The sequence below is a fragment of the Petromyzon marinus genome, chromosome 43 (genome assembly GCF_048934315.1).
Source record: "Petromyzon marinus isolate PM22_M1 ecotype Great Lakes invasive population chromosome 43, UKy_Petmar_22M1.pri1.0, whole genome shotgun sequence".
NCBI classification, from domain to species: Eukaryota; Metazoa; Chordata; class Hyperoartia; order Petromyzontiformes; family Petromyzontidae; genus Petromyzon; species Petromyzon marinus.
Genome location: NC_133709.1, coordinates 8574184 through 8596468, shown reverse-complemented (window position 1 = coordinate 8596468; position 22285 = coordinate 8574184). Strand labels below are relative to the sequence as shown.

The window sequence follows — 22285 nt, the reverse complement described above, 5'->3', positions numbered from 1 at the left end:
CCTGGACCGCCTTTGTCTCCCGAGTGGCGATGTTTACTACACACCGCACCAGGCACTAATTTGAGGCTGAGTCGACCCAGGGGGAGGCCCAGGACCGGTTCAGATAATCGTCGCCGGTGTTGGCCGTGAGCGGGAATCGAACTCGGCTCACCGGCCTCGTAGCGCAGCGTAGCGCTAACCACTACACGACCGCTTCCCAGCAAGCACCATGCGCACAGACACGAGGACAGCACTTGCCCACTCCGTTAAGATCCCCTATTGATCTTAACGGACTGGGCAAGTGCTGTTAGGGGCCGTCCATAAATGACGTCACGCACCTGGGGGGGGGGGGGGTCAGACATTTGTGACGATGTGTGACGAGGGGGGGGGGAGGTTGAGAAATTTGACGTCACATCATAATGCGCAACTTTAAATAAATATAGACAAAACGTTCTGCTTAATTAAATAGACTTTTTAATAAATGTTTTCTCCTACAACATCAGAGTGCAACGCCACATTAAATACGCACTACAATGACAATAGTTTAAAGCGATTTGAAGCATGTTTTATTTATTTTTTGGGAGGTGGGGGCAGAGCTTTGTGACGTCATATTTGAGGAGGGGTCTGACTTTTTGTGACGCCGTGTGACGATGGGGGGGGGGGGGAATCGTCCAAAATTGCATGACGTCATTTATGGACGGCCCCTGAGCGGATAATTCCACAAGCACGTGCAGACTGACCGCCCCCCTATCCACACCCCCCCCCCGCCTCCCCCCCAATATAAGTGATCTATGCGGCACCACTGGGCCCTTAAACCCGCGTGGTCGCGCATGAACGAGAGTGGGAAGTCTCACAACAACACACAGTGGACTCACACAGACAAGCTTACACTCCACTAACACCCCACTCCGCTAACACACACTCCTGTGTACTCACCGACAAGCGAAAACAATCACGCAACAACAACCATGCTTTAACAATCGTTCGCTGCACTCAACACACGCTATTGTTGCATACACGACACTCGTATACAACAATGCAAACACTCGACTCACATACACACTACGTTATACACTCTTATACACATATATCCGATCATACGCGAGACCCATAGCCACTTATATATAGATACAGCCATACACTTAGCGAACAGAGACACACGCGCGCATATTATGCGCGCACTATAGACACAGCTACACAAGCGTAGTCATACATACACAATGTCTGCTACACGAGAGTAGACTTACACACACTCACACTAGACACACACCACACTAGACACACACCACGCTAGACACACACTCACACTAGACACACACTCACACTAGACACACACCACACTAGACACCACACTAGACACACACTCACACTAGACACACCCTCATACTAGACACACACCACACTAGACACACCACACTAGACACACACTCACACTAGACACACACTCACACTAGACACACACTCACACTAGACACACACCACGCTAGACACACACCACGCTAGACACACACCACACTAGAAACACACTCACACTAGACACACACCACACTAGACACACACCACTAGACACACACTCACACTAGACACACACCACACTAGACACTCACTCACACTAGACACACACTCACACTAGACACACCACACTAGACACACACTCACACTAGACACACACCACACTAAACACACCCTCATACTAGACACACACCACACTAGACACACCACACTAGACACACCACACTAGACACACACTCACACTAGACACACACCACGCTAGACACACCACACTAGGCACACACTCACACTAGACACACGCCACACTAGACACTCACACTAGACACACACCACGCTAGACACACCACACTAGACACACACTCACACTAGACACACGCCACACTAGACACTCACACTAGACACACACTCACACTAGACACACACCACGCTAGACACACCACACTAGGCACACACTCACACTAGACACACGCCACACTAGACACTCACACTAGACACACACTCACACTAGACACACCACACTAGACACACACTCACACTAGACACACGCCACACTAGACACTCACACTAGACACACACTCACACTAGACACACACCACGCTAGACACACAGCCGCTGTGAGAAGTCAAAGGAAGAGTGGTCATCTCACCTGGATCCCAGACGACTCATTCAGACAGCGGGCGCACAGGTGGGAAACCGTGTGCGTACAAGTGTGTGTGTGTGTGCGTGCGTGCAGGTCAACTCAGCCTCAAATGAGTACCTGGTGCGGTGTGTTAAAAAAAAAAACATCGCCACTGGGGAGATAAAGGCGGTCGGACGTGGTGTTGACCGCCCACCCCCTCGTGTGCCGTGCCGGCCTTCATAGGTGCTGCTCGCTATCACAGCACTTGCCACAAAAATCCCGTTGAGTATATACGGGGGATCTTTGGCTTGTGCGTGCAGGTGTGTGTATCTGTACGTGTGTGCGGGTGTGTCCGTGTGCGGGTGTAGCGGTTCGGGCAGCGGTCAATGCGCTGCGCTAAGAACTCGGCGACGATTATCTGAACCGGTCCTGGGCATCCTCGAGGTCGACTCAGCCTTAAATAAGTAGCCGATGCGGTGTGTAAACATGAACGCTGGGGAGACAAAGGCGGGCGGGCGGGCCCACACCACTCCCACGTGCGCGTGTCCTCGCCAACAAGCACGTGACCCAACAGTCTGTTCAAGGCTATATGGGGGAGTCATATTCTTGGTTCTTTCGGTAAAGTCACGTAGAAGGGAAACAATAAAATAATAAAAATATAAAACATCCCTGCAGTGACGAAAGCTTTAAATAAAAATTTATATGGGGGATCTTTGTCTTTGCATGCAAGTGATTACAGCGTTGTTATTCACGGAGGTTGTCTGACTATACTTCACCGCTCTAGTCAATAAGGGGGGGGAGGGAGGCAGGTCAACGCTAGGCTGCCTTTGTCTCCCCGGTGTTGATATTCGCACCGTACCTTATAAGTCCCCAATTTCACGGCTAAGTCGGCCAAGGGGGGGGGGGAGGCCCAAAAGCAGTTTAGATATCACTCGCCACTGACGTTAGCCGGGACTGTGAATCGAAGCCAGATTGCTGGATTTGTAGCGCAGTTGTAAAAAAAACAAGTGTACTTAAAAAAAAAACATCGTTCCCTGACCGGGAATCGAACCCGGGCCGCGGCGGTGAGAGCGCCGAATCCTAACCACTAGACCACCAGGGAAGCCACGTGCGCTCGGTCACACTCCTCCACCACGTGTGTGAATTGAACTCGCGGTTCACTGACTCAGGGGTCCCACCGCTCTCTTCTCCATCTCGCTACAAAGGGCAGCGGCGGCAGCAGTGGTTTGCGCAAGACACACAGCAACAAAAAAGTTAGCGTCCAGGTCACGGCTAACGTCGGTGGCGAGTGGTATCCGAATCTGTCCTGGGCTTCCCCTAAGTGAACTCAACCTAAGGTGACTTTACCGAAAGAACTAAAGACTATGGATTCCTGCAGTTACGAAAGCTTTCAAATCAAGATTCAGCCTGAGGTGTTAAAATGTCAGCACTGGGGAGACGAAGGCGGCCGGGCGTCGTCCTCTCATGCGCTGTACCGGCTGTCACAGATGCTTGCTAACAGCACTTGTCCCAATAGTATGCGTAGGCTACATGGGGGATATTTGCCTTTTTTTGTGGAATTATTCTTGGGGAGGGCTTTATTCAACAGTGGCAGTCGACGTAACGAAGCCAGGACGACAGGAGTCGTCCACGTTAAAGATTCGATTAATAATCTCGATTTGGCACAATAATCGATAAACTATTATACACTGGAGTACAGTTAATAGTAGCGGCCTCTAGTGGATGCAGGATTCATGTGAACCTATTATATAACACATACGCGAACCGAAAACAGATTATTACGCATGCGGCTTGATCCATAAAAAAATCCAGAGCTTAACGAATCGATATTTAATCAATGTTTAATCGATTCATGGTAACCCCTCTATACATGAGGGCATTGCGTTAATCCTGATCATCATTATTTATTCATGACGAGTATATTGACAAATTGATTCTAACCACGGCTACTGGACTGACCCCTACAGAGGCACAATTACCGTGTTCTCCGGATTATAAGACGCCCCGGAATGTACCCGAAACTTACGCCCGGCTTCATTTAACGTGACACAGGTACAAATATCGATCTGTCTATACGTCTCTCACGCCAAACAACTGGATTATAAAACGCACCCCGCTCCGTTTTGCTTTCAAACCCGTGCGTCTCATCATCCAAAGAGTACAGTGTTTAGGCGCGTCTCCTAATTAACCCATTATCACCACTCACCTGTGATGCAGGTGAGTGGTGATGACGGGGTGTGATCGGGAGAGGAGGGCGGGGGTATGCAATACATTAATGATCATCGTTAATTAGGCACAGGTTATATCTCTTGTATATAAGGGCTTCGCTGCTCCCAACTCGTGGCTTCCACGTGGTGGGTTCGTTGGTCCTCCGAATGAGAGGCGGAGCCGCACAGCTAAGTGAAGGTGATCGTGGAGGTGTCCATCGATCGGCGTCTGGCTTGGTGTGAGTGTCCGTCGTGATCGACTCGGCCTCCAAATGAGTACTGCACCTCGTGCGGTGTGCAGTAAACATCGCCACTGGGGATACAAAGGCGGCCGGGCGTGGTGCTGGCCACCCACCTCCTCTTGTGCCGTGCCAGCATTCATAGGTTCTCGCAAACAGCCCCAAGGGTCTGCTCATGCTAGAAGGGGGATCTTTGTGTTTTGTTTTGTGTCGTGGTAAGTGTCGGGCAAGGTAGTTGTCCTGTTGTGTGTGTGTATATACTGTTTTTGAATCGTGAATACTATACTTTAATGGTAACTATCGGTTATGACGTTATGACGATGGGGCAGAGTCTGTCGGTTTATGTTGTAAATGAGTATTATACACCCTTGAGGCCGGTGGTAGAAATTCCACATTTCTATGGCGAGGGGGCGAGTCTTTCCCTATGTTCAACTCGTGAACTACCCCCACCTCCCCGCGACAAAGTGCTACTCATTTTATCGATTCTGCAGAGATTGATGATGGGCGAGGTCAACATAATCCTGTTGGGGGGGTTATCTCCTTCCGATTATGATCCGCTGAGAAGTACAATATGAATATTAACGATCATGTCAATGCAGTGCTTTGGACGTCCACTGCTGGATGAGGTCTCCCTCCCACGTCGTGTAGAAACGTGGCGGTTTTCATCTCGATGGGAGTTTAAACATACTTCACCACCATACTTCACCACTCGCCGCTCGTTACTATAGTGTGGATTCCGAGGTGATGTGAACATGGGAGATTGATGTTAGCCGTGACCCCGGGGGAATCGAACTCGTAGCGAAGAGTGTGTGCCAAGTGCTGCGTCACTGCTCCCGCACAACAAGGTACATACCATGCACAGTGGTAATTAACTTCTGTGCTGAAGAGTCACGTTGGGAAGCGGGACAAAAAAATATTCCTGAGCACGAGGAGAGGAACGCGTGGGATTTGGAGGACGGGCGCCAGTTGTGAAGCCATTGGGAAACGTGCACTTTTAAATCTAGCTTGACAAAGTAATTTTTTAAACCATTGTTTGTGTTTAGTTTGTTGTCTTTTCCCCCCGCACCTCCGATTAGCACGTTTTGGCGACGCACGGTGCGAAAGAAGTTCAACATACACGCGCATAGTTGGAAGCTTTACATTGTCTGTGTAACGTTAGTAGTCGTTGGCGGGCTTGTAAAGGGCAGGCCCTGCAGGGCTAGGATGGGGTCGATGGATCGGTGGTCGAGACGAACGAAGGAGACGATGTTGATAACCAGGAAGTTGCATTTGCGCTTGAATTGGCTCACTCTGTGTAATCTCACAGAAGCAGCCTGTTTTCGATTCCTGACCGTGGCGTCGGCCAAATGTTCTCAGCTGTCCCATGTGTGTGGTTTTTTCTTATGTGGTGTTTGGTGTCATGTCCGACTTTTCGGCTCCACGTGCTGCGAGTTTCTTCATCGCTGCACTCGCATTTCATTCATCCGTCTAACCATTCGATGGTAGATTTGTTATCCAGACCTTGCCGTGGGCTCTCCTTCCAGGTTCACCCGGCCATAGAATAGTCACACCTGGCAACATGGTTGGTGATGGTGGTCTATGAGCACTGGGGAGAAAAAAGTCCGGAGTTTTAGGTTTCCCTGGATAACATCGATACATACATGAGGAATTATCCGTCCGGTCCGTCTCTCCACACTCTTGATCTTATCTGGTCACGTTCATATGTTTAGTCAGGTGAAAACTCGTAGGATGTCTCATTTGCAGGTAGCCTATACATGTGTTCATCCATTTATTTTCCCGTCTGTCAGTTCAACAGCGCCTCTGTCTTTGAGCTGCTTATGCGTTTGTCCTTCCGTTCACCCGTCTAACCGTACCATCCGTATCTCTGTCCACTGCCCATGCGTCCATCTATCCGGTAATACGCCTGGTATGTCCGCTTGTCATTTTGTCCACATGTTCATCTCCCGATTTGTCCTTTCATCTGCCCGTACGTTAGCCCTACCGTTCGTCTACCTGTCCCCTCTCGAGCTTCCGTCTGCCCACGTGAAGACTTTGAGGGCTTCTGTCTGGGCCGCTCTGCACAGTGCCCGTGATGAGAGCCACTCGGCACTGAGCAGAGGAGGAGCCGGGAGGAGACCTCCCGTCATCATCAAACGTCGTCGTCGTCGTCCTTGCCACCTCTGTCCTCTTCACGATGAGGCGGTTACTGGCGCTGGCCGTCGCCCTGCTGCTTCTGGACTCTGTCGCGCTCGCTGTGGGGTCGCGGGAGGGCACGACACAGCACCTCCCCTACAGGACCCGGAGAAGTGAGTGTATCCCCTCTCATGACTTCATCTAGCACCGCAACAATCCTTGTGGGTCTGTCTCACAGCCCCTAGGTTCCTAGAGCCAGGCACTCGTACGAGTCGTATCGCTCGCTGCTAATGCCCGAGGCTTTTTGGCAGATTGAAGAAGCCTAAAGAAGCTTCAGTGTTGATATAAGAGGCTTCGAGCCAAATCAAGCCAGTTTTTTTTATTCTTAATGTTCAACGTTAATGCCTGTGACTGTAATCCTCGTAAACAAATCATTGTCACTCTTCGGTCTTGTGGCTTGGCATTAATGCCTAAGATGTGTAGTCCAAGGCATTTTTTTAGGACTGATAGGGTTCACTGTTCTAGTCTGAGGCTCAAAGAGCCAGGCTAAGGCACACACCGTTTATTTAGTTCACGCTTCATGTCCTAAGCTCGTACAACCAAAGGGCAGTCACTTTGATATTTATAGTTAGGTTTTAATATTTTGGGCTCTTGTAGAGTGAGACTTTAGGAATCGCAGTTCAATGTAGATGCGGTGATGTGCTGGGAAGGGGGGGGGGGTCTTTAATCCATCGTGACCACGTGGGAATATAACCTACCGGTTGCATGACTTGCGAGTGACAAATCACCCACCCCCCACGTGTGCGTTCCCATGGCCGTGTGGATGACCCATCGCCCCCGCAAGTGTGACCGTGTGTGCCCTGGAACGGTAGTATGGCGGTTGGCGCACTGAGCTATGAACCTGGTGACCCGGGTTCAATTCCCGCTCGCCGTCAACACCAGTGACGATTATCTGAACCGGTACCTGGACCTCCCCTAGGTCGACTCGGCCTCAAATGAGTACCTGGTGCGGTGTGTACACATCGCCACTGGGGAGACAAAGGCGGTCGGGCGTGGTGCTGGCCACCCACCCCCCTCGTGTACCGTTCCGGCCTTCATAGGTGCGCGCTGACAGCACTTGCCCCTACAGTCTGTTACGGCTATACGGGGGGGGGGTCTTTGTCTTTGCCCTGCCCCGGCTGCTGTGACCAGGTCTGTCGGCGGGGAGGGCGCTGCTCTCGTGCCCGCGGGGTTGCTCCGTCTGCTCGGCTGCCAACGGCTGCCTGCTGTGCGCACCGCGCCTCTTCTTCCACCTGCAGCGCGTGGGCATGCGCCACCTGGGCCAGTGCCTCCTCGCCTGCCCCGCCGGCCACTACGGCCAGCGCAACGCCATCGCGCACCGCTGCATGCGTGAGCCGCGCCCCCCACTCCTCGAGATACAACACCGCTCCTCGAGACGCACGTCTCCCCACCCCCCCCTCTTCCTCCAGACGTGTGCCCCCCCCCCCACTCTCCTCGAGATGCGTCCCATTGCAGTGTGCTACATTGACCTGGCCTTCACTGAACTTGCATACCCCTAGCTGCACTGCAATGTCCTGCACTGATCTCCACGAGCTTAATTTACACAGCCCTGCCTACACTAACCTCCACTTGTCTTTAGTGACCCGTGCTGACCAAACCCTCGCTGAACTGCGAGCCCTAGCCTTTAACCGACATGACCTTGCAGCCCCCAACTGCACTCACTTGAACTGAACTTCACCCAGTAGCTCCTCAGTGCTGCCAGCTGTTGTTTTGCCGACCTCGGCGAGTGCTCCATATTTGTGCAGGCCTTGATAGGCGCTTACCGACACACCCGCTCACCGTGCCGACCTTACTGGGCGCTCGCTAACACCTCGCCCGCTGTCCACGCAGGCTGCCAGGTCCCGCACTGCGATAGCTGCTTCGGGCACTCGTTCTGCACGCGCTGCTCACGCGGACACTTCCTGTACCGTGGCCACTGCGGGACAGGCTGTCCCATCGGACACGAGGGGGACAACCGCACGCAGGACTGTCTCCCCACAGGTACGCTGGGGGGGGGGGGGGGGATATGGACATGGGGAGGTCATTGGGACTAGAGGAACGCGCAACCACCTCTGATTATCATGGTTGGCTACGTACGTGATCTAACCCTAAAACCTTTATTATTAATAATATTAGTCGCAAAAGCCAAAGTGTTTAAACCAAATAAAGTTCCACTTGCATACATACAACCCATATGGAATGACGAGAGGACATAGGGGACACAATGGATGTGGGCCCGCCTGCCAACTCGTACGGATTGCGACACTGGGACCCAACCACTACAGTTCCAAACCGAGCCATTGGGATATGGGAAAGGTGGGAGGGGGGTGAGCACACAGCCACAACCAGGTCTGCCCACCAGTATACGGGAGACACGCTGGGGGGTGGGGGGGGGAAGGAAGTGTGCCGTTTGTGGAATATTGTGGATAATAAAATAATAAACAGACAAGGGTCTGTTTGACCACGTTAACAAAACCATAAACATCGCCACCACCAGGGCAATGTTTCACCACGTAGCCACATTATAGGCCGTTGGGACAAGTGCAGTTTAGCGAAGATCTATGAATGCCGGTGAGGCACACCAAGAAGTGTTGTGGTCGGTACCATGCCTGGCCAGTGACCTTTGGCTCGCCTGTGCCGCTGTTCGCATCCCGTACCAGGTTGTAATTTTAAGGCCGAGTTGACCCAAGGGAGGCCCAGAACTGAGATATCACTTCCCACAGAAGTTGGCCATGACCTAGGGGTAAAAGTTGGTAGGGCATTGAGGTGGGTGACCAACACAGAACCCCTCCCTATTGCTACTACCAAAGATAAAGACAAAGATCCCCCGTATAGCCTTAGCAGACTGTTGGGGCAAGTGCTGTTAGCGAGCACATAATTTGAAGACCAGAACGCGGTGGGTGGTCAGCGCCCCATGCCCAGCCGTCTTTTGCATCCCTAGGGGCAATGTTCACACACTGCACCAGGTACTCATTTGAGGCCGAGTTGACCTAGGGGAGGCCCTGGACGGGTCCAGATAATCGTCACTGGTTTTGGCTGCGAGCGGGAATCGACATCTGGTCGTTAGTTCCGAGCGCAGCGTGCTAACCACTCCACCGCCACCAGCAGCGGCATCGCCAACTTCAACAAACGCCTCGAGTCTTGACAGCTACAGCTGGTTCGTAGAGTTTGCTCTTGTTGCCTGCATTGCCGTCATCCTTGCCGTGTCCCCACACGCGGGCCGGCAGCGTCCATAATAAAATCATAAAGGGGGGCAAGGGTTAGTTTCTGCCGTATGAAAAAAAAGTTGACGTTTGGCTCCGAAAGCATTAAGATTCCCTTGAACCAAAGTTTTTTTTCCCCATTAGCAATCCCTGGGCTGGTTTCTAACTTGACCAGAGTCATCAGCAGTGTGTGGCCTGTCTTTAAAAATAAAACCCACACTGGTCCAAAGTTTATCGCCAAAACTGCAAACTCTGCTGGAAAATATTGGTCCAGAAGGCGCATCAACTGTGGGAGTGGAATGCTGTTGTAATTTCATGTTGAGAGACCCTTGCTTGTTTATGATGTTATTACTGAACGGACATCTGACACGACCTGGCCACATGTAGTATGGGGAAATTGTGGGTGTGGAGAGGTGTGGGGTGGGTGGGAGGGGGACACGACTCTTGGGAGCACGTGGGTGAGCACTTGGGGGGGGGGGGGGGGGGCACTGGTGGGGCACAGGGAGGGGGCGGGGGGGGCAGGGGCATGAGGGGGACATGAGTAACCCTGAAATGATGCATGCTATATTTAAATGTAGTAGCTGTGGAGGTGGTCTCAGCGTGGTCGAAATTGGTTTTAAGTGTACCATATAGGATTGCTGCCTTGATGTAGGCGAAATTCGTGATTGTTTGTTGTGCTGATGATGAACTTGCTGTGTTTCTACTCAAAATGAGGTTGCTGGTTTATTCTAAGGATGACGGCAATTCAGTGGATGCTGCTACTCTACGATATGCTGATGAGCCCGATTCTGATGGTTGTTATGATTATTAATATAATACTCGTGGTCATGCCACTGCTGACGCTGATGTTGATGGATGATTCTGAGGTTAATGGGAATGATGCCGGTGGTGGTCGTCTTGGTTTGGCGAGGATGATAATGCTGCTGACGATACTGATGTTTGAACCACCCAGTGGACTGCGAGGTGTCCCCATGGGGGCCATGGTCCGCGTGTGAACGGAGGGGGAGGACGTGCGGCTACAAGTGGGGGGCCCAGGAGAGGAGGCGCAGTGTGACGAGGGCCCCCTCCCCCCATGGGCAGCACTGCCCGCCACTCCAGCAGGCTCAGCGCTGCCGCGTGCAGCCCAGGTTTTGCCCCGGGGACGGTGAGGATCATTGACCATGGTCATCATCCTCGTCATCATCGATGACGTTGCCCGCATTGGATGCAATTGTAATCGTTGATACGATCGGTAGATTTCCATCGTTGTCACTGGCATTGTTTCCATTCATCACTGCTGATATTACGTAACCGATGCATTAACACGCGTGTCCTCAACGGCGCTTCATGAACAATAATCGCCAATGCAATTAGACATTGACAACATGCTGTATTTGGTTGTATATCAGCCTGCTTGCGAAATGGTAATAATATTTGGCATTTATCATGAATACGGTGACCGTTATCAACATTACGATACATTTTTAATGTGTAATCTGAGTGCAATGTTATCGCATCGGTTTCATCAATAACTTTCATACATCCACACAATAATTCCCATCAACATCAACCACACCGTGCACTTTTATGATTCGAGGTTGTATATAGAGGCGTCTGAATTCAACCGCGCCTCGATATGCGCGCGTGTTTAAGTTGCAAGCTGATTAAGTTCAACAAGGCGGTGACCTACGTCCCCTAAGTGAAGAAAGTCAAAACAAAGCAGAGCAATCAAGTAAATAGCAATTGGAACAAAATTAACATTCCTACGAGGCATGGCAAGTATTTATCAAACATAAATCAACGTTAAATCGAAGCTAAATATTAAATTCCCTGCAGCTCCGACAGTTTTAGCACCAGACTCCTAATCCTGATACAAGTTACAAAACTATGTTTTGTAGAAACGATTAACAAATATAGGCTCCACCCATAGCACTCTTACATGAACAAACGAAGATTCTTATTCTTAGTTTTTTTCGGTAAAGTCACGTTGAAGAGAAACAACAAAATAATAAAATATATATAAAACAATAAAAAATTATCACGACGTTTCGACCATACGGTCGTCTTGAGTTATGGTCGAAACGTCGTGAGAATTTTTTATTGTTTTATATATATTTTATTATTTTGTTGTTTCTCTTCAACGTGACTTTACCGAAAAAACTAAGAATATGAATTACTGCAGTCACGAAAGCTTTAAATCAAAACGAAGATTCTATGTAGGATTTGTATTGCACCCTTTCCAGGGCATGTCACATTAGCATCGGTGTAACCCACACGTGCACCAAGACACGTCAATGGTGTATCGTCATTTGCCATCGTTGCCGTGCGTTGCAGAGCTAGGTCCGCTGAGGCAGAAGATGCGTTTGGAGCAGAAGAGGAGAAGAGGGTTCACAGTGACGAGGAAATTCGAGGTCGAGCCCTGACATCAACCCGCGACTGCGCGTCACCAACAGCCACAACAACCACCACCTGCTGCACCACCACAATGATCAGCGACAGCGGTATACCAACACCACTACCACCACCACCACGAGCAGCAGCACCGTGAAGATTTAAACCGCGTGGGATTTTGCGGTTGTGCCATGACGGCTCTCTGGTTTGTTCAGGTCGTGCCTCGTGTTGTTGGGCACGATGTCTGACGTTTTGTCTCCACGTGCGGCAGAAGTTCCTGGAAACAAAACGTCGGACACTGCACCGAAACAGCACGCAGTGGAGACGGCATGTAAACGTTTCACCACGGTCATTTTTATGTCCGTTTTTCGTTTTTAGGATCGTAAAAGCCGCACAGAACAAAAATGTTCCTTGTATTGTGCTCAATGGAGAAAATGTCTTGAACATTTTTGAAAATCTCTGCTGTGATCGTTTAAGTTTATTTAAAGTAATTCGTACAAATGTTTTTGCTTTTCAGGGTTTATTTGGATGGGCGCTACAGTGCAAAAAAATCTGTGCTGGTTGGAGACATGTGAAATAATGTCTAAGTTTTGGCCACGGCGGGGGGGGGGGGTTTGTACAAATAGTTGTGTTTGTAAAATCTTTTATTTGCGTTGACATTTTTTTAGTATTTGGTTTGCCCTCCAGTGCAAAAACAAATGAAATTTGCACGAGGGCATGTGGCCTACTTGTTGCGAGTGCCCCACTATTTTTGAGTTTTACTTTACGAAAAAAAAGTTTCTTAATTTATTATTATTTTTACATACAAATTAAAAAAGGGCGCGACAATTCACAATTTGTTGCGGAAATGGGGGGGGGGGGGCGAATGTGGAGTTATTTTTCTTTGCTACGCGCAGCAATCGCTCAAATTTGAAAAAGCGTTGGTGCTACCATGGATGTTTGTTTTGGTGGGAAACGCTGTGTCCAATTTTTGAGGCTTAATTAGGGTGGCCACGCAGCGCGAGAATTTGAATGCATCAGGTGTTTGCTTGAAGATTGGGAACTGCAAGCGTGCCTCGTTTAGAGTTTGTCGCTTGTGCAGGAGTGTTTTTGCTTTGCCTCTGTTCCCCATGTTGAATGACGCTGTAGTTTAATTGGCATCTGCATTTATTCAATTCCATTTTATATATATTTTTACATTACCGCTTTTTTTATTGAAACCAACTTTATTTTTTTGAATTATTGCCACCCTTGTGATGCTTTATTATTACAAATATAAAAATCAGCGCAACTGCAATTAACCAATGTTAATAACCAATGTTAATTAATTGCAGTTGCGCTGATTTTTATATTTGTATGTTTTTACTTATTTATTTGTATATTTATATTTTCCTTTAGGAATTAATTTAAAACTGTTTTTATTTGCTACTTACAGCTACAACATTTTTGTTTGTCATCGCATTGGTTGATCGTCTTATTGCGTGGTGCAGATGTTGTCTTGAAAGGGGGAAAAGTCAATCAACAATTTTTAAACAAATCAAGAATATCAATTGGACTTAAAAGCAATGGCATATCAATCTCAAGTTTTGTTTACAAATTTCAGCAGAAGTGGCATAAATCGAAACATAAGTCTGCACCATAACTCTTCCTAAGATCCGGAATCTGCATCTCCTAAATCCTAGAAATAGCAACTGATACACCAACCCAAGTCTTGCTAGCTTAGGTTATGATACGTTTTTATTAGTTTTTTGGGGTGGCAAATTTGATTGTCCGTATTTATGTATTTGCAGCAATCAGAAAACTCAAACAGGCATGGCTTATTCTTAGTTCTTTCGGTAAAGTCACCACGTAGAAGGGAAACAATAAAATCATAAAATAAAAATCTCACGACGTTTCGACTGCAACACAAGCAATCATCATCAGGTGTGAAAACCACAGCAAGAAAATAAAAAAATATGAGTTGTAAGTAAGGAATTGTTAGTATTCTTGGTACTTTCGGTAAAGTCACCACGTAGAAGGGGAAACAATAAAATAATAAAAATATAAAACAATAAAATTATCACGACGTTTCGACTGCAACACAAGAAATCATCATCAGGTGTGAAAACCACAGCAAGAAAATTTGGAAAGTGGCTTTTTTTTCTTAACATTAGCATCACGGAGAGCGATTTGACAGTTATTCAGATGGACGAGTTTCCCTTCTACGTGACTTTACCGAAAGAACCAAGAATATGAATCCCTGCAGTCACGAAAGCTTTAAATCAAGGCATGGCTTAGTTAAATAATCCCGTGCAAAGACTACACGTGACTTGGGAGATTTAATTCACGAGGAACGAATCTCCACCTTAAAGTCAATGGTGCAATATATTTGTCTCGAGTTGCAACTGTATTATAAACCCACACGTTGCATGTGTTCTGTACACAACACAGCATGTATATGCGGTATATATCTATTTTACAACCATATTTAATTTGTGTCTTCACGTGGCGTTACGGAATCTCTTCCACGGAGAAAAATCCTCGCCCAAAACATTCCATCAATATAGACGAACCTTCCTCAAGCAGTTTGCATTGGCTGTTTACCACCAAGCCTAATTGCAAACTAATAATAGGAAAAAACTTTTACTTGGCAGTGACTGTTCAAAATAGTGGGGAAATTGAGTTAATTTTGCTAAAAGTTACTTTGGGACTTTTCTATAAAATAGTTGAGTATAGCCAGGGTACATGGGACCAAAACTCTCCATGGCCATTGGCTGACCTCTTGTAAATCACTATCCAATTTTGGTGGCTCAAAAGACAGTCCAGGGAAAGTTCTCTTATCCATGGTGCAATATATTTGTGATGGACCAACGTCATGGATCCTATTAGTCGCAGTGTTATCCAGAATTATTTGTAGGAAATGGTTGTGGATGATGGGGTTTTTTGTCTGGACTCTTGCAGATAATCGGAGTCGTGGATATGATCACGGATAAGAGGAGTTCTGTGGTTGATGTGTTCAGAACACAAGTGTTTTGAACAGAACTGCAGCGTTATTTATGGTGCATTATTATTCAAAAGAACTGCGCACGTTAATTGCGTTTGGATTTTTTTCAGTAAATCTATGCTAAGTTTTGCATTTAAGTTTTTCCATTAAACGTGGCATGGGCATTACCTAATATACACAACTGCTTGAGAAAGTGTGTGGTGTCTGGTCTGCCTTGTATCGATGGTGTAGTTATGCTATATCCTTCAAATGTGACTCGTTCACCTGTTTTTGTAGTCTCTACTATCACTGAAACGTAGGCGCCCATCCGATTTTCATGAAATGCAACGAATGCCATCGATTCGCCCGAATGCGGTGTGGCATGCGATCAGCGAGGTTCAAGAATCGCTATTCAAGAAGGTCATGGAGCGGAGTGCGATAGGGCCAACCTGGAGGATGACGATCGTGTTGATGTTTTGGCCATAGCCAAAAATTGAGTGGACGTAATAAGGGAAAAATAATTTCCTGGAATAACAGTACAATTCTAATCGAGCGACACTGGAATGACACAAAATGTGGACAAGAATGCAAAACATGGATTCACGACCACAATCTGGAAGCGTGACATTTTAGATGCCATGAAGAGGGCTTAAGATTTGGCTTGGGCATGAAGTTTTATGACCTGGGATGGAGGGAAGATTTTTCTTTTGAGGTGACATTTTTATATGAGAACCTGGAACGTGATTTGAGAGGATGCCACTTTGGACACGAACATTTGAAGTGTGAAATGAAACCAGAATCTTGATTTAAATGTGAATTGATGTCGGGTGTGCATCGGAAGACACGACCTGCACAAATGAGATGCGAGGAATGGAGATGCAAGGCTTTAAGTCGTGGGTGGAGTGCGTAAATGAGAGCTGTGGATCGCCGAAGGGAACTCGAGTCGTGGTGTCCATCGCACAGCGAAGACAAACCGAGGGGACTGTTTATGGTGGAAAATGGCAGTGAAAGGTGGAGTGTCTGTGAAGGTGGACCTCGTAGATAACGCTTGAAGGAGGCAGCGGAGGTGGAGCAACAGATCACAATGGACAAGGCTTTGTAATGGAGCAGTGGATATAAAATGTCTGGAGGTGCATAGTGTTTAACGTGCGCTGTAGTAATTTAGTAAATCTTGGTACCGTGCGAAACATTTGTAAGTGGGCTCTGGACAGTGGTTTGCTCAACATTAGAGTAAATGTTTTGCAGTATTAAAGTGCCATTTCTGTATAAGCTTTATGAAATCCAATGCTGAATGCTTGTTCGTCTTATGAATTGTAAATCTCAATACCAATGATGTACTTTGTAATATTATGCAATTCCCTTTATACGGTGCGAATTGTAACTTGCATATTTGTCAACTTGCAATTATGTCCCTAGTTCGTGTCTACAAAATTAACATTGGAATGTGTAAAAAAGAAATCCATCAAAATGTTCAGCGAGCTTATGTGAGCTACAGAATGTAATGTCGATTACCTATCAGTGTTACCAATTGTGATGCCGTTTGCACACTTAACCTCTGTATGCACACTACGAAATGTGATGTCCATTCCCTATTAGCGCTACGGAATCTAATGTCGGTCTGTGTACCTTTATAAAATGCAATATTACACACTTTATGACGCAGTGAAATCAATTGTGGTACAATCAACATCGTACAATAAATGTCCTCGAGATAAGCTAAAAAGTTATCTTAAATCGCCTCAACGGAATGTACTTGTATTCACTTTACCGTACGCGCGTATCAGCACTATGAATTCGAAACGCGTCGGTCAGTGTGCGCTATAAAATTAACCGCCGCGTTAAATTAAACTCGCAGTGTATTTGTTGAGTGCATCCCTAACAAAGTGCGCGTCATTCGTTAAATGTAACCGTTGCCCTGATAATTATGTAATATTTCGTGCAGTTTGTCGCATTGGCTGGTGTGACGCGTCTAACTAAACCCCGTGGATGAATGGCAGTGTGTTTGTAAAAAGTTCTGCACGGCGAGGTTCTTCTTCTTTTTGGGGCCGTCCATAAATGACGTCACGCACGTGGGGGTGGGGTCAGACATTTGTGACGATGTGTGACGAGGGTGGTGGTGGGGGGGGTGAGAAATGTGACGTCACATCAAAATGCGCAACTTTAAATAAATATAGGCAGCACGTTCTACTTAACTTGTATTAAAAAGTCTATTTAATTTTCTCCTACAACATCAGAGTTTAGCGCCACATTAAATACGCACTACAATGACAATAGTTTAAAGCGATTTGAAGCACGTTTTAGTTTCATAATGGCAATATGGTTTTGATGGGGGGGGGCAGAGCATTGTGACGTCATATTTGAGGGGGGGGGGGGTCTGACTTTGTGACGCCGTGTGACGAGGGAGGGGGGGGGTTAAAAATCGTCCAAAATCGCGTGACGTCATTTATGGACGGCCCCTTAGACAATAAACGACATTGTTTCTTAAAATTTGGCCGAAATAACAAACGTTTGCCCCCCCCTCCTCCTCATCGATGGTTAACGCGTGCGAAGGCTGTCACGACCAATATGGCTTCGCAACTCGTTGTGTTTGTGGTGTCGGATTGCGTAAGGTGACGCGTGGCGTTGTACACCCTCCGCCACCCGACGGGGGCCAATTTAATAAAAGTCGTCAAGTGGACCATCGCGCGACACTTTATTGTTGTTTTCGGCAGCAACCCACCACCAAATCATCTGTTGTTGACGAGCAATGCCACGACAGAGTAACTGGGTGGTGGTACCACCTTTCGCCGGTACTGCAGTTGCAAGCAGCGTCTTGCCAGCATCAAAATATAACAATAGGTTTTACCCTTTCTGGCAATAAAAAGTCGTGTTAAGATGTTAACATACCGGATTGAAACTTTTTGGCAGGGAATAATGTAACTGCATTAACCACATATACTTGTGGTGAATATGCAAACAAACAAAAAAACATTTGCTGGTAGGATATCATGCATTGTCTTTGAAACGGATTGGTCCACGCCAGAGACCGCTTTCTTTTGAGCCGCGTCTCAAACAGTGTTAGACCAGAGGATGCCAAAAGGTGAGAACAGGACAAGGACAATGCCACTATCAGGACATTGAGAGCTCGGGGTTAGCAGCTACATCATGGGACCTCCCTTGCCACTGTGCCAGTATCAAAATATAACAATAGGGTTTACCCTTTCTGGCAATAAAACAGGTGTTAAGATATTAAAACAAATCGAAACCTTTTACAGGGAATAATGTTACTGCATTAACCACATATACTTGTGGTGAACATGCAAACGAAAAAAAATATGCTCTGGTAGTATATGATGCATTGTCTTTGAAAATGATTGATTCACACCAGAGACGGATTTCTTTAGAGCATAGTCTCAAACAATGTTAGACCAGTGGCGTCACGAGGATTGGTGTCACCCCACCATGGACCACCAAAGGGGGGGGGGGGGGTTGGGGTGATCACGTGTCCAGGTGAAGATCCTTCTCGAAGGTTGGAGAAGGTGGGCGTGGCTAGGGGCGGAGCGTGCCCCTGCCACACAGGTGAAAATCCGGAGCCCTGAGCGACACCGGTTGCTGTTGTCATCCTGAAGAAACCTCCCCGCTTACGTTCTACGTTCTGCAAGAGTTCTCAAGCACGTGAACCCGGACCCGAGTTGGGTCCGGGGTACGTGGTAGCTAGTTACAGTGTAATTAGTGTAGATAGCCTGGTGGTCCACTACTATAGCACGTTACCCGGTAAAGCGGCAGTAACCCCCTTTGTGTTAGTATGTTGATGTAAATGAACGCGTTGCCTCCACGAGTACGTCCGAGTCTCCGTTTGAGCCCACTACACGAGTAACGAATTGGCACGTTCTGTTTAGGTGACAAACCTTACTAATTGGCTTGTGCCGGGTGGTGGCGGGTTTAACGACACATTTGCATTTACGCGATCTAACCCAAAAAAAAAACTATATTATGACAAAAAATATCTGAATAGTTTTTCAACACAGCAGTGTGATTGTTAGATGCTGCAAAGTCGTCAACCTCAGTGCTTACGCGCAGTGGCCAGCAGAGGGCTGCAGGGCTTCGCAGCAATTGCCATAATGTACTGTAATTCTTGATTTGAAGCTTTCGTGACTGCAGGAATCCATACTCTTTGGTTCTTACGGTAAAATCACGTAGGTAGAAAAATAAAATAATGAATAACAAAAAAATTTACCTACGTGACTTTACCGAAAGAACCAAAGAGTATGGAAATATATAATTATTAAACCAAAATAATATCAATTGATTATTGAATAAAATTGGTGCGGAATTTTTTAGTGTGGTTATACCCTCGAATCCATGGTGGTGTTATGCATACTATCACACAAAACCAATCTCTCAGCAACGGAATTGACTAAACATTTTAATGCAAGTCCCTGTCATGAGACTCGGGAGACGCGTTCCTGGGTATAAAGGACGTCGTCGTTCTTATCATAATAGCAGCGGTGGCGCAGTGGTGAACTCACTGACTCCCGGCCACGGCTAACATCACTGGCCAGTGATCTCTGAACAATCCTTAGGGCACCGATCACCAACCCGCACGAACCAGCACGGCGAAATGTGCCAAACAATCTCCATTACTGACACGGTGTGGGGGGGGGACCCATCCAGGAGGGGATTAACAAAGAGCTGATATTATTTTGACTTTACCGAAAGAACCAAAGAAGATGAATCCTTGCAGTCACGAAAGCTTTAAATCGAAATATTTTGGTTTAATTAATTATCCATCATTATTAACTTATTTTCGCAACGCACGTAGCCAACCGTGCTAATCAGATGTGCGGGTTAGCTTGGTTAAAGTAGTCTAAAGAACACCCTGTATGAGGGCTTCATTAGTGCAAGACATTTCATGGCTGCACCTTTGTTTTATTCGTTTTATTAAAACAAATATATCCCTTATTACACCCTGGCTATAAACAGCGCGAGATGTCAAGAGAATTCGTCTTCACTGCATAAATGAATAAAAAATTCTCACCGATGGAGGGAGCCCTTTAGCCGGGCAGCAAGGCAAATGTGGCAACACATTTTATTTACGGACTTTAATTCGAATATTTCATGAACCTGGTTAATAATCCCTTGAGGTGGAAAATTTCGTTCGCAAAGGTGTCTAGGGGATTAATGTATGTATGTTGAATTTCTTTCGCACAGTACACAGCAAACCGTGCTAATCGGAGTTGCGGGGAAGGACAACAAACTAAACACAAAATTAGTCATATTCTTGGTTCTTTCGGTAGCTTTCAAAACAAAAGCAGTTCTAAAGAAATTCGTTTTCAATCAAAAATGTTTCATGGGGCACTTTGTGGAAGTGCTGACCAATAAACATCTGCTAACCCAATTGCATTCGTTTAACACGTTAGACATTGCCGCTTATGAGACCCAAACGGTTGACACCCGTCCAAAGTTGTGTTTGCTTAAACAAATGCTGCTGCTTATTCTTAGCTCTTTCGGTAAAGTCACGTTGAAGGGAAACAATAAAATAATAAAAAATATATAAAACAATAAAAATTCTCACGTTTCGACCGTAACACAAACGATCATCATTATGGTCGAAACGTCTTGAGAATTTTTATTATTTTAGATATATTTTATTATTTTATTTTTTCTCTTCAACGTGACTTTACCGAAAGAGCTAAGAATATGAATTACTGCAGTCACGAAAGCTTTAAATCCAAATTAAATGCTGCTGCTGTTTAAAATATTGGTCTGGAATGTCAATACGTTGATAGGACTAAACATAGCTATATATGTGGAGACAGAACGGAGTTGTTGATGCTGTTGTGAGCTTGTGTTGGTGGGGAGTATTGACCCAGTAAACATGCAACGTTGAGGCTGACGTATGTTAATAAATACAAACCTATAATCCGTGCTTTTTACGTGGATATGAGACAAGTGACCAGGTATGAATATTCACAATTTTGGAAGGGTCTACAAAATCTGGAAACATTTTGGGGAGTTTATTTCGGACCTGAAATATATTTACAAATACTACGACATGTGTGAAACTACTGAACATCTGTGAGAAAAAAAAGCTTCAGCGCTCATCGGATTTGTCCAGGATAAATGAAGATTCTGATGATGTTTATACATCTTCCAGAAGATAGCGGCAGAGTATATATTTTTTCTCATCCTAAAAGTCATTGCAATAAATGTGTAAAGACTGTGTCAGCAAGTCTCAATCTGAAGACAGAGTGTGAGCGAGACTGGATGCAAAGACAAGGCGCCAGCAAGTCTGGAGGATCTTGGTTTGGGAAATTCCCCCAGAGTGTCCAAAATAGACGGCTGGGGAAATTCCCCCGGAGAATCCACGAGAATAAAAGCCAGGGCAAGAAGGGAATTTCGGGGCTGTCGAGAGAGGAACTCGGGCCATCGTCGCTGTCTTCACGTCGTCCCTGTCTGCTCGGTCACGCGATCTCCACGTCGGCATTATCTCGTGACTACGTGGTCCTAAGCCACGTTACGTGCAATAAAATAAACCTCTAATAGTTCGAGTCAGGAGTCGTTACAAATACAACGACATCCAGGATTCAGTTGCGGCCCTCTTCCAGAAGTCTCGGTGGGGCTCTTCCGAACCTGGAAGTCAATGCGATGAATGTCTTCCGTCCGTTCAGTTGGGAAACCAGAGGGAGGTGGCATCTTCCAGAAGATTCGGTGGAGCTCTTCCGAACCTGGAAGTCAATGCGATGAATGTCTTCCGCGCGTTCAGTTGGGAAACCAAAGGTGGGGTGACATCTTCCAGAAGATTCGGTGGGGCTCTTCCGAACCTGGAAGTCAATGCGATGAATGTCTTCCGCGCGTTCAGTTGGGAAACCAGAGGGGATGGCATCTTCCAGAAGATTCGGTGGAGCTCTTCCGAACCTGGAAGTCAATGCGATGAATGTCTTCGGCGCGTTCAGTTGGGAAACCAAAGGTGGGGTGACATCTTCCAGAAGATTCGGTGGAGCACTTCCGAACCTGGAAGTCAATGCGATGAATGTCTTCCGTACGTTTGGGTGAGAATCAGAAGGGGGCGACATCTTCCAGAA

General features: G+C 46.9%; 1 protein-coding gene and 1 non-coding gene across 7 annotated transcripts; one reads left to right on the top strand and one right to left on the bottom strand.

Moving 5' to 3' along the window:
* The first annotated feature begins 801 nt into the window (after positions 1–801).
* Positions 802–15435, top strand: LOC116951623 (R-spondin-3-like). 6 transcript variants are annotated; one of them, XM_032970404.2, is made up of 6 exons: positions 802–2176; positions 6620–6841; positions 7860–8057; positions 8559–8708; positions 10863–11054; positions 12224–15435. In XM_032970404.2, exons 2-6 carry the CDS (start codon positions 6730–6732, stop codon positions 12310–12312), a joined length of 741 nt encoding a protein of 246 aa, XP_032826295.1. In that variant the 5' UTR covers positions 802–2176; positions 6620–6729; the 3' UTR covers positions 12313–15435. The 6 variants fall into 6 exon arrangements, with proteins under 6 accessions (XP_032826295.1, XP_075929910.1, XP_032826292.1 ...); XM_076073795.1 differs by having other exon boundaries at positions 6532–6841; XM_032970401.2 differs by lacking the exon at positions 802–2176 and adding an exon at positions 4412–4516 and having other exon boundaries at positions 6532–6841.
* Positions 3141–3212, bottom strand: TRNAE-CUC (transfer RNA glutamic acid (anticodon CUC)). The gene has a single exon. It is a non-coding gene; the product is annotated as a tRNA-Glu (tRNA).
* Positions 15436–22285: the final 6850 nt, after the last annotated feature.